A 12,564-nucleotide genomic window follows, 5' to 3' on the forward strand; every position below is an offset into this window, starting at 1 on the left:
GATATTTTATTTCTATAATTTTAGCTATAATAGTGAAACTCTTAAGTAATAGGAAGAGATAAAAGAATACTTTAGTATAGTTTGTAGATTCCCCATTTCCTAATTTCAAAAGTACATTAAAAAATACTGCTTACACACATTTGTATTTTGTCCTCATTCTATTTCCATTGATCTAGATAAGTTACTTTATTTTACAGTGGCATCTTTGGCTGGGAGGAATTAAATGTTTTTCTCAAGTTCAACATTAACCTGATCATAGGTGAATTAAATCAATTAAACAAACGTGTTTTAATTAAGAGATTAAACGATAGATTGTGATAATGGGTTTAAAAGCATTTTGTAACTCTGAAGTACTTTGTAAACTATGGAGTACTCTTCAAATATGAATTATTGTTGCAATGGGAAATCACGCTGAAGCAATTACCACATATACTTGATGGCCTCCAAGTACACTGCTAGGATGATTATCCCAGCAATGACAGAATGAATAGGTTTAGTGACTGCATTTAGATGCTTGAATCACACAGTTTCCTGAGCTAATTACAAGCATACAGTGAGAGGCAAAGGTATAAGATGGACATGCTAAGACACTCAAGATAGGGTTCTGGTGGGATGCAAGAACCACACTACCTGAATCCTGGGTCACTTGTTGTAGTTTGTCCAGTCTTCCTGTATGCTGCATCAACTTTTCCTGCTGACAGTGTGGTATGGTTACCAGGACCTGAGTTGACGGTGAGCCAAGGAGACTTGACAGATGAAAGGTGTCTAGATCCAACATTTGCTTGCTCTACTGGAGAGATGCAAGGCAACTGGTCACAGCTGTAATTGGCTGTTAAACTGTGGAGTTGCTTATCTGCATGCCTCTGGCAGATGACATAAGAGGCTAGGATAGCGTTAACCAATGGGTGTTTGATTCAGGGATGACGTAGCTAATCAATCTGGATGTGTGACTTAATCCATGCTTTGTGAATACTTAAGGTTTACTTGATCCTTCCATCTTTTCTTATCTATATATAACACTCTTGCTTTCTTCCTTTTTGTCTATCTTCAAACCATCCTTTGTATCTATATGCAAAACAAATGTGTTCTTTTTCTTTGTATTTATGTCCTACAGGTTGTGAACACTTCCCTTAATTTCTAGTACATCATTTTCACTTGTGTTTCAAAAGTTACTTGTTTACTATCTATGCTGAGTTTCATCCATTTCCCTTGTTTCTCTTGCTCTCTGTATAGCAAATTGAACATTATTAAATGATACAGCAAACTCATCTCACAATTATTATCATTACTGTTATCTTCTAAAAGCACAAAGAACTTTTGTTTTGATAAAGGAGTAATAAATATTGTAGCTTTGGAATCTATATCTGTGTGGAAGGGGGAAAATTGTTAAAGAGTTTGAATACCTCCAGCTTTTTCCGTGTATGTATTTCATTGAATTTGGTCTTTTCAGTGTTCAACCCTGGATAAAAATGTTCAGCTTATACAAAATTGACATGCCTTAAAAATATGATATGATGCTGCTTCTTTCCAAAAAGAAAGTCATTTTTCATAGCTAGAGCCAGAAATGCTGTAAATTTCTTCCAGTAAATCAGACCTTTATAATACAGAGAAATTAAAATGGAACACTCCTCCTGGAAGATGATCTGTCTGGAAAATTCCTTGCTAGGAAATTGTCTATGGGAAAAACTCAGAAAACAGTAGGCTGAATTAGTGTTGCTGCTCGATAATATTTGAAATCATAATCCAATTTAAGCAGTTGTATATGTTGTAAATTGTATATATTCCTTCTATTTTAGTGGATGTACATTTACAAATTCGGTTTTATTTTGATAAGCTGTGATAGTAATCAGAATTGTCAAAATAATAATTATACATAATTAAATAAGTCTTTGTTTTTAATGTTATATATAAATTGGTCTTAACTTGAATATTTAAAATTTTATTTTTAGTATAACTTTGAAAATGCATCTCAGACATTTGATGACCTCCCTGCAAGATTTGGTTATAGACTTCCAGCTGAAGGTTTAAAGGTAAGACAGTTGGTAATACATTGTAAAGACACAAGGTATTTAATAAGGTGATTTTTATTGTTTATTATTTAAAGAATGAAATCATTTCTTACTATTTATTATTATAAAACCTATATATAGTCATTTGTAAAGGGTAAGATTATTCAAAAGATATCAGAAAGAAAGTGAAAATCACCTAGGATTGTATTATTCTGAACTAGCTGTGTTTAACATTTTGGTATATCACATTTCAGACCTGTTTTTTTAGGATATGTGCTATGCGTGTGTTTGTAGATGTATGTATGTGTGTGTACATATATATATGTACACACACATTTACATATATATGTAAATGCTTTCATATACAGTAAATCTATATTTAACACTAATAGAAACATGCTATTTGGTTACCTGCCTTTTTCTTTTAATTGTATGTTTTGATCATGTTTTTTCATGCTGATAGGTAAGGATTTACATTATTAATTGTAACAGCTGCATGGTTTTGCAATATCATGAAATAGTATGGATTTTGAACATTGCTTTAGTTTTTCATAGTGGATATTTAGGTTGTCTAGTTTTTACTATTACAGTGCTACAATGGATGTTTTTGTCTTTGTGTATTCATCCATTTATCTCCATAGGATACATTTCCAAATGTAGAATTGCTTTATGGCATGAATGTTTAAAATTTTGTTCTGTATTTTCAGTTCTTCCTCCAAAAAGTTTGGAACGATTTAGAATTCCATCAATAACATCTGAGACTGTCCTTTTCCCTATACCCTCTTAAATACTAGATATTATCAAACTTTTGCTAATTTGATTTTAAAAAATCTAATGAACTTAAACATATTTTTTGCTGTGTGTGAGAGAGAGAGAGAGGGGGAGAGAGAGAGAGAGAGAGAGAGAGAGAGAGAAAATGGACTATTAATGCTCTTTGCCCAATTTGAAATGAAAGTGTCCTTGTGCTTTGTAAGAGTTCTTTATATATTGGAAGTATCAATTTATTGTTTGCCATATATGCTTCAGATTATCCCTTCTTCAGTTTTTCGTTTATCTTTTAATTTTTTTTAAGATTTCAAAAGTTTTGTTTAAGTAGTTAAAAATTCTTCTTTTTCCTCTACCTCTGGGGGTTAGAAAGTCCTTTCTCATTCCAAGATAATATTAGTTTTTTGTTATATGAATTCATGAAGTTGTGTGGATATGTACCACAGAATGTTTTCAGTTTATTCTAATTTTCTTAAAATTTCTCTCTCTTTTTTTTTTTTTTTTTTTTTTTTAAGGTAGGGTTTCACTCTGTTGCCCAGACTGGAGCGCAGTGGCACAATCTTGGCTCACTGCAACGTCCGCCTTCTGGGCTCAAGTGATCCTCCCACCTCAACCTCCTGAGTGGCTGAGACTAAGTGGGCACCACCATGCCCGGCTAGTTTTTGTATTTTTATGTAGAGATGGGGTTTCGCCATGTTGCCCAGGCTGGTCTTGAATTCCTGAGCTCAAGTGATCTGCCCACCTTAGCCTCCCAAAGTACTGGTATTTCAGGCATGAGCCACCGTGCCTAGCCAGAATTTCTTAGTAAGATACCACAAACCTATTATTCTTTTTTTTTTTTTTTAATTTATTTTTTTATTGATAATTCTTGGGTGTTTCTCACAGAGGGGGATTTGGCAGGGTCATGGGACAATAGTGGAGGGAAGGTCAGCAGATAAACAAGTGAACAAAGGTCTCTGGTTTTCCTAGGCAGAGGACCCTGCGGCCTTCCGCAGTGTTTGTGTCCCTGGTTACTTGAGATTAGGGAGTGGTGATGACTCTTAACGAGCATGCTGCCTTCAAGCATCTGTTTAACAAAGCACATCTTGCACCGCCCTTAATCCATTTAACCCTGAGTGGACACAGCACATGTTTCAGAGAGCACAGGGTTGGGGGTAAGGTCACAGATCAACAGGATCCCAAGGCAGAAGAATTTTTCTTAGTACAGAACAAAATGAAAAGTCTCCTATGTCTACTTCTTTCTACACAGACACGGCAACCATCCGATTTCTCAATCTTTTCCCCACCTTTCCCGCCTTTCTATTCCACAAAGCCGCCATTGTCATCCTGGCCCGTTCTCAATGAGCTGTTGGGCACACCTCCCAGACGGGGTGGTGGCTGGGCAGAGGGGCTCCTCACTTCCCAGTAGGGGCGGCCGGGCAGAGGCGCCCCTCACCTCCTGGACGGGGCGGCTGGCCGGGCAGGGGGCTGACCCCCCCACCTCCCTCCTGGATGGGGCGGCTGGCCGGGCAGAGGGGCTCTTCACTTCCCAGTAGGGGCGGCCGGGCAGAGGCACCCCTCACCTCCCGGACGGGACGGCTGGCCGGGCGGGGGGCTGACCCCCCCCACCTCCCTCCCGGACGGGTTGGCTGGCTGGGTGGGGGGCTGACCCCCCCACCTCCCTCCCGGACGGGGTGGCTGGCCGGGCAGAGGGGCTCCTCACTTCCCAGTAGCGGCGGCCAGGCAGAGGCACCCCTCACCTCCCGGACGGGGTGGCTGGCCGGGCGGGGGGCTGACCCCCCCACCTCCCTCCCGGACGGGGCGGCTGGCCGGGCGGGGGGGCTGACCCCCCCACCTCCCTCCCGGACGGGGTGGCTGGCCGGGCAGAGGGGCTCCTCACTACCCAGTAGGGGCGGCTGGGCAGAGGCGCCCCTCACCTCCCGGACGGGGCGGCTGGCCGGGCGGGGGGCTGACCCCCCCACCTCCCTCCCGGACAGGGCAGCTGGCCGGGCGGGGGGCTGACCCCCCCACCTCCCTACCGGACGGGGCGGCTGGCCGGGCGGGGGGCTGACCCCCCCACCTCCTTCCCGGACGGGGTGGCTGGCCGGGCAGAGGGGCTCCTCACTACCCAGTAGGGGCGGCCGGGCAGAGGCGCCTCTCACCTCCCGGACGGGGCGGCTGGCCGGGTTGGGGGCTGACCACCCCCACCTCCCTCCCGGATGGGGCGGCTGGCCGGGCGGGGGGCTGACCCCCCCACCTCCCTCCTGGACGGGGTGGCTGCCGGGCGGAGACGCTCCTCACTTCCCAGATGGGGTGGCTGCCGGGCGGAGAGGCTCCTCACTTCTCAGACGGGGCGGCTGCCGGGCGGAGGGGCTCCTCACTTCTCAGACGGGGCGGCCAGGCAGAGACGCTCCTCACCTCCCAGACGGGGTCGCGGCCGGGCAGAGGCGCTCCTCACATCCCAGATGGGGCGGCGGGGCAGAGGCGCTCCCCACATCTCAGACGATGGGCGGCCGGGCAGAGACGCTCCTCACTTCCTAGATGTGATGGCGGCCAGGAAGAGGCGCTCCTCACTTCCTAGATGGGATGGCGGCCGGGCGGAGACGCTCCTCACTTTCCAGACTGGGCAGCCAGGCAGAGGGGCTCCTCACATCCCAGACGATGGGCGGCCAGGCAGAGACACTCCTCACTTCCCAGACGGGGTGGCGGCCAGGCAGAGGCGGCAATCTCGGCACTTTGGGAGGCCAAGGCAGGCGACTGGGAGGTGGAGGTTGTAGCGAGCCGGGATCACGCCACTGCACTCCAGCCTGGGCACCATTGAGCACTGAGTGAACGAGACTCCGTTTGCAATCCCGGCACCTCGGGAGGCCGAGGCTGGCAGATCACTCGCGGTTAGGGGCTGGAGACCGGCCCGGCCAACACAGCGAAACCCCGTCTCCACCAAAACCAGTCAGGCGTGGCGGCGCGTGCCTCTCGGCAGGCTGAGGCAGGAGAATCAGGCAGGGAGGTTGCAGTGAGCCAAGATGGCAGCAGTACAGTCCAGCTTCGGGTCTGCATGAGAGGGAGACCGTGGAAAGAGAGGGACACCGTGGGGAGAGGGAGAGGGAGAGCAAACCTATTATTCTTAATTAGGATGGCTAGACACCTCTGGGAGGGGCATTGAACTTTTAATTATTAAAAAAAAATTCATAGCATTGTATGACTATTTCTCATAAAAATATTTCAACCGAAAAGTAATATACATAAGAAAAAGGAAACACCTTCTTTTATTCTTTCCTTACCTATATGTAGCAGTCACACTTCCCTCTTCAGAGTTAAATATTATCAGTGATTTTACAGGCCTTCAGATCCTTTTCTGAACATGTAATGCTTTTTCATTCTTTTTTGTTCATAAACTTATGAACATGTATAGTTCATAAATGGTTATCATTTGTATATATGAAAAGTTTCTTAATTCTTACAATGGAATCCGCTCTAGCTAGTTTTACCCAGAAAGGGATTTATAAAGGGATAAAGATGTTCAGAGTATCATAGCCTGGACAGGCAGTTTCTAAACTGTTACAGGAATAAAACCCAGAACCACCTTGCAGGACTGGCTTTATAGATGAGTGGTGCAGCCAATGGACCCTCACACCACATTATTTTTTCTCTCATCAGGAAGCCTTTGTGGTTTTACCTCACAACATTTGGCCTCTTCTGCCACCCAAGCTAATCAAAGAGATACCCTTTTTCAGACTGTTTCCTTACATGTCTACTTCCAAATCCAACACTTGGATTTTTCTGAGTGATAGACTTTTGGCCACATAGTTACTTGCTACATATTTTGGTGAAATACCTAGCTATGAGGAAGGCTGGGAAATACAATGTAGGGTTTTTGTTGTTGTTGTTATTTTTGTTGTTTTAGCCTACTTTGGGAAGGTGGAATGCGTAGTGGGTTCAGAAAATTTGGAGCACCGTGAGTGACAGATGTCTACTGCAATAATTACCCTGCAAGGCTGGGCTGGGTGCAGTGGCTCACATCTGCAGTCCCAGCACTTTGGGAGGCCAAGGTGGGTAGATCACTTCAGGTCAAGAGACCAGCCTGAGCAACATGGTGAAACCCTGTCTCTACCAAAAAATATAAAAAGTAGCTGGGCATGGTGGCGCAAGCCTGTGGTCTCAGCTACTTGGGAAGCTGAGGTGGGAGAATCGCTTGAACCCAGGAAGGTGAGGTTGCAGTGAGCCGAGATCAAGCCATTGCACTCCAGCCTGGGCGACAGAGTGAGACCTTGTCTCAAAAATAAAAATAAATAAATAACTACTCTGCAGTTTGATTCCCCTACTTCTTCTGTTTTAGAGCTCTTTCCACAGCAGCATCTATAAATCTAGTATGTTCCTGTTAAGCACTTCATGGTATTCTGTAATATGAATGATCATAGTTTATTAGTAATTTCCTCTTAAAAAATACATATATATATATGTATTTTTACATTTATGCATTAAAAAATACATATGTATCTTTACATTTATATATTAAAAATACATATATATGTATATATGTGTATATATATATACGTGTATATATGTGTGCATATATACGTGTATATATGTGTGCATATATATGTGTGTGTATATATATATGTATTTTTTTCCCCCAAAGTTGTTATTTCTCTAGGATAGAGGTCTGGAAGTAGAATTGATGAAACCAATGGGTATGTACATCTAAAAGTTTCATAGATACTGCCAAATTACCTTTGCAAAGGCTGTGCTAATTTATTCCCATTAACACTGTAGGAGAATACTTATCTCCCTATACTCTTGCCAACACTGGATATTATCAGTCTTTCTAACTCTTGCCAATCTGATGGGCAAAAGTATTATCTTGTTTTAATTTGCATTTCTCTGATTACTAATGATGATCTGGCAACCTTTCTTTCATTCTATCATAAGGAGTCAGACTATTCCTTCTCACTGAAGAGCTTTTCTACTGAATAAGCTTATTTTAAAGAGCTCCATTAATTCTCGATAAGCATAATCTTACTGGTGCTCCTCAATTACTGTGCTACTATAAATTTGGTTTACATTTAAAAGATATGTTGACGAATTTGTTTATTCACTGCCTGACCAAAAAAAAAAAAATGGTGTTAGATATCTGTCTGCTTTTTGCACTTGACAATATAGGGCAAGAAGAGAAGTGAAATATTCTAACAAAATTATTGGATTATTATGGGTAGCTTTTATACTTGCGTGACTGGTTTTGCCATTGCCCAGAATCAGAATTTAAAATGCCAGCCATGCAAAGATTTACATTTGTTTACAAGGACTTGATAATAATGAAGTGAGGTAGCTCACTATAGTATTATGTCTGTAAAACCAATTAAATAAATACGTTAAAAATATAACTAATTTAAAGATATAATATGGTTATTAAGAGACTTAGCTGAAAAATACTTTTTTTTTTTTTTTTTGAGACAGAGTCTCGCCCTATTGCCCAGTCTGGAGTGCAGTGGCATGATCATAGCTCACTGAAACCACCAACTGCTGGGCTCAAGCCATCCTCCCACCTCAGGCTCCTGTGTAGCTAGTACTATGGGAGTGTGCTACTGTGCCCGGCTAATTTTTAAATTTTTTTAGGAATGGAATCTTGCTACGTTTCCCAGGCTGGTTGCGAACCCCTGGCTTCAAGCAATCCTCCTGCTTCAGCCTCCTAAAGTGATGGGATTGTAGGCATGAGCTACTGCACCTGGCCAAAATATCTTACTTTTTTTTTTGAGACGGAGTCTCACTCTGTCGCCCAGGCTGGAGTGCAGTGGCGCGATCCCGGCTCACTGCAAGCTCCGGCCTCCTGGCTTCACGCCATTCTCCTGCCTCAGCCTCCCGAGTAGCTGGGACTACAGGCGCCCGCCACTACGCACGGCTAATTTTTTTGTATTTTTAGTAGAGATGGGGTTTCACCGTGTTAGCTAGAATGCTCTCAATCTTCTGACTTCATGATCCACCCACCTTGGCCTCCCAAAGTGCTGGGATACAGGTGTGAGCCACCATGCCCGGCCCAAAATATCTTACTTTTAAACTCTGCCCAGAAAGTTTAGGTGAGATAGTTTTTGTAGGTCTAATTTATGTTCTATATTTTGTAGCTTTTATAACATCCCTGGATTCCATCAGAATCATTTATAAGACATCAGATATTTATAGTATAACATATCAGTTGAAATTCTGTTTACATTCTATTTATATATGCCCCAATATTAGGTTAATTGTATTTAAAGCCTTTTTCTGTCCTCTCCTGTATCTTAAAAAATACTATTATTCAAGTATAAGAAAATGAGAAAGCCAAGGAATTTTGACCTATTTGAACTTTAATGCAAAAATGTAAATCTTTTCATGGATTAAAATATGGCACATCAGTGTTACAGAAGTTTTAAAAGAAAGATTTTATTTTTGTATCTAGATAAGTCCTGTGTTTGTAGTTTTACTTTTAATTGGCTGTTTAGGAAGTTACCTTTTCCAGACAACCTTTTTAGACCTTGTAACCTTTGAGTACCATTAGTAATTAGTTTACAGTTCTTTTGAACAGTATATTTATATGTTTTGGCAAAATTCAGAACTATACAACTGTTCTTTTTGGAAAACATGTTTTGTCTTTGAAAAGATAAATAATGTTACTTAGCAGTATAAATATACTTTCCTACGTCCTCAAAAAATTGGTAAAGATTACCTTTCCCCATCCCCTTCCCCCACTCTATGCTTAGGAGGCCAAGAATTATTATAGTATAATGTAACATATGACTCTATTTTTACTTTTTTCAAATGGATAACCAAGTATTAAAGAATCATTATTGAGTAGTTACTATGGTTTGGATATGGTTTTTTTGTCCCCACCAAATCACATGTTGAAATTTGATCCCCATTGTGGGGGTGTTGGAAGGTGGGGCCCAGTGGGAGGTGTTTGGGTCATGGGGGCAGATCCCTCATGAATTGCTTGATGCCATTCTCTCTCCGGCTAGATGGAATTAGTTCCGACGGAATAGATTAGTTCCCTCAAGAGTGGGTTGTTATAAAGCCAGGATACCGCTTAGGTTTGGTCCCTCTTCACATATGCCCACTTCTCCTTTGGCCTTCTCCATCATGTTTTGATGCAGCCCTCACCAGAAGCTGAGCAGGTGCCAGTGCCATGCTTCTTAAACAGCCTGCACAACCATGAGCTAAATAAAACTCCTTCCTTTATAAATAACCTGCCTGAGGTGTGCTGTTATAGAAACACAAAATAGACCAAGACAGTAGTCAAGACTTTACATGTAGATTTGTAATGCTAGCAAGCAAGGTCTCTTGCTATACTTTTTATTATCAGTATAATTGGAATAATTTAGTTACACATTGAGGGCCAGTCTCAGGAGAATCAAGCTTCTCCAGATTTCTTGTTTCTATATTTTTAGGAAGTGCCTTGATAGGTGGAGGAGATAATGATTGTTAAAAAATTGAAAACAAGATTTATCTCTGATAAGGAAGCTTTGATCAGTAAGCCAAGTGTCAGATTACCTGAGTATAATTATCAATGGCAAATCTCATTTTCAGCAACACAACTTTTGGGCTAGATTTGACATGATCCACATATACTGTGTTTTGTAACCTGGTAGTCAGGGTATATTCTTTATGTTGAAGAGGAAGAAGATAGAAGAGATGAAGATCATGGGATGCGGATTTGTCCTAGACTATGCTGTTCCTACTATCCAGAACAAAGTTGCAAATAAGCAGTTGTTCTTATATGATGTATAATTTATTTCCCCTCATCATTATTCATTAAATTAGTGCCTCATATCATCACCAATTAATTTTCCACAAACTAGGCTTGTTCTTTGAAAGTTAATTTACCAGTTAATTTCAAAATTCTTATTACAGGAAATGATTTTGTTTAATATAAAGTCTTGAGATTAGAAGAGAGTTTTTTTTCCCTGGTGAAGGAAAATGCAAACATTGCAAAGAAATGTGGTTGTTTGGATGTTTTATTTGTGTTATGTCCTTTGCCTGCTTTCTTTGCAGGAAAGAAGCTCAGTGCCACTTAGTGTATTTTTCCTCTCAGAACACTTACACAGTTTTGTGATGTGAAGAAAGCCCTGGTTAAGGCTCAATGTGCTGGACTTCCTCACCCTTATGTTACAGTATCACCCTCAGTTTATAAACTAAAACAAAGGTCAGAGTTCCTTTTTCAAAGGATAAATAAAGAAATAGCATTGTCAAAATAAAGAGTCAAACCATCTGGTTATACATGAAATAAGAATTCTAAGATCTAAGGACATTTTCACATGCACATAGTTAGATGGTATAAAAAGAATACTTTTGAAGTGAATTTTGAGCTTCTAAAATAAACCCTTTCCTCTTAATTTCAAAAAGTAATGGTTGCTTATTCATTTATTAAATGAAGCAGGAATATAGCATTTCATTTGATTTAGAAAATAATTGTTTCATCATGGCAAATTATCACTTAGAGAAGAGGGGAGATAAAGACACACACACACACAGAGGAAGTCAAAGGAGGCTCAGGTTTTTGATTTCATAAATCAACACACTCCCTTCATTTTCTCATTGCATTACTGGGCATCTTTTTTGTTCACTTAGTAGTTTTTATTAGATTTTCTTACTGGCTTTCTCAGTTCAATATAGCTAATTTTTTATTCTTCTGCTCATGAAAAAATATTTTTCTCATTAGAAGAGTGATACATGCTCACCATTAAAATTAAGATGATATAGATATGAAAAAGAATATGGCTCATGGAGTAGAATTGGTATAATTAAAATGACCATACTGCCTAAAGCAGTCTACAGATTCAGTGAAATTTCTTTCAAAATATCAATGTCATTTTTCACAGAAATAGAAAAAACTATCTTAAAATTTATATGGATCCAGAAAAGACCTCAAATAACCAAAGAAATCCTGAACAAAAAGAACAAAGCTGGAGACATCACACTACCTGACATCAAAATATATTACAAGGCAACCAGGTGTGGTGGCTCACACCTGTAATCCCAGCACTTGGGGAGCCCGAGGCGGGTGGAGCATTTGAGGTCAGGAGTTCGAGACCAGCCTGACCAACATGGTGAAACCCCATCTCTACTAAAAATACAAAATTAGCCAGGCATGGTGGTGGGCACCTGTAGTCCCAGCTACTCAAGAGGCTGAGGCAGCAGAATCATTGAACGGAGATGCAGGTTGCAGTGAGCTGAGATCATGCCACTGCACCCCAGCCTGGGCAACAGAGAGAGACTCCATCTACAAAAAAAAAAAAAAATATATATATATATATATATATATATAATATATATATAATATATATAAATATATATATATAAAATGTGTATAATGTATTTATACATAATATATACACACATATATACATATTATGCACACACATACATATAACAAGGCTGTAAAAACCAAAACAGTATGGTACTGATATAAAAACAGGCACATAGACCAATGCTACAGAGTAGAGGATCCAGAAGTAAATTCACATATTTATGGCCAAATGATTACTGACAAAGGTGCCAAGAACATACACTGGGGAAAGGGCAGTCTCTTCAATAAAAAATGCTGGGAAAATTGGATATCCATATGCAGAATAATGAAACTGAACCCTCATCTCTGACCATATACAAAAATCAACTCAAGATGGATTAAAGAATTAAAGCCCCAAAACTATAAAACTATTGGAAGAAAACATACGGAAAACACTTCAGGGCATTGATCTAGGCAAAGATTTTACAGCTAAAATCACAAAAGCACAGACAACAAAAAGAAAAATAGACAAATGATGCTATATTGAACTAAAAAGCT

General features: G+C 40.8%; 1 protein-coding gene across 6 annotated transcripts in view; it reads left to right on the forward strand.

Annotated features, from left to right (window-relative positions):
• RNF13 (ring finger protein 13) overlaps positions 1–12,564 on the forward strand; it is a 151,801-nt gene that overhangs the window by 37,944 nt on the left and 101,293 nt on the right. For all 6 annotated transcript variants that reach the window (XM_054681164.2, XM_054681163.2, XM_001142115.7 and 3 more), the window contains exon 3: positions 1,950–2,030. Coding sequence is in view for 4 of the 6 variants with exons in the window: in XM_054681163.2 (XP_054537138.1) it covers positions 1,950–2,030 (81 nt within the window). In the remaining 2 variants the exon portion in view is untranslated. The remainder of the gene's footprint in view (positions 1–1,949; positions 2,031–12,564) is intronic.

This window comes from Pan troglodytes, chromosome 2, assembly GCF_028858775.2.
Source record: "Pan troglodytes isolate AG18354 chromosome 2, NHGRI_mPanTro3-v2.0_pri, whole genome shotgun sequence".
Lineage (NCBI taxonomy): Eukaryota > Metazoa > Chordata > Mammalia > Primates > Hominidae > Pan > Pan troglodytes.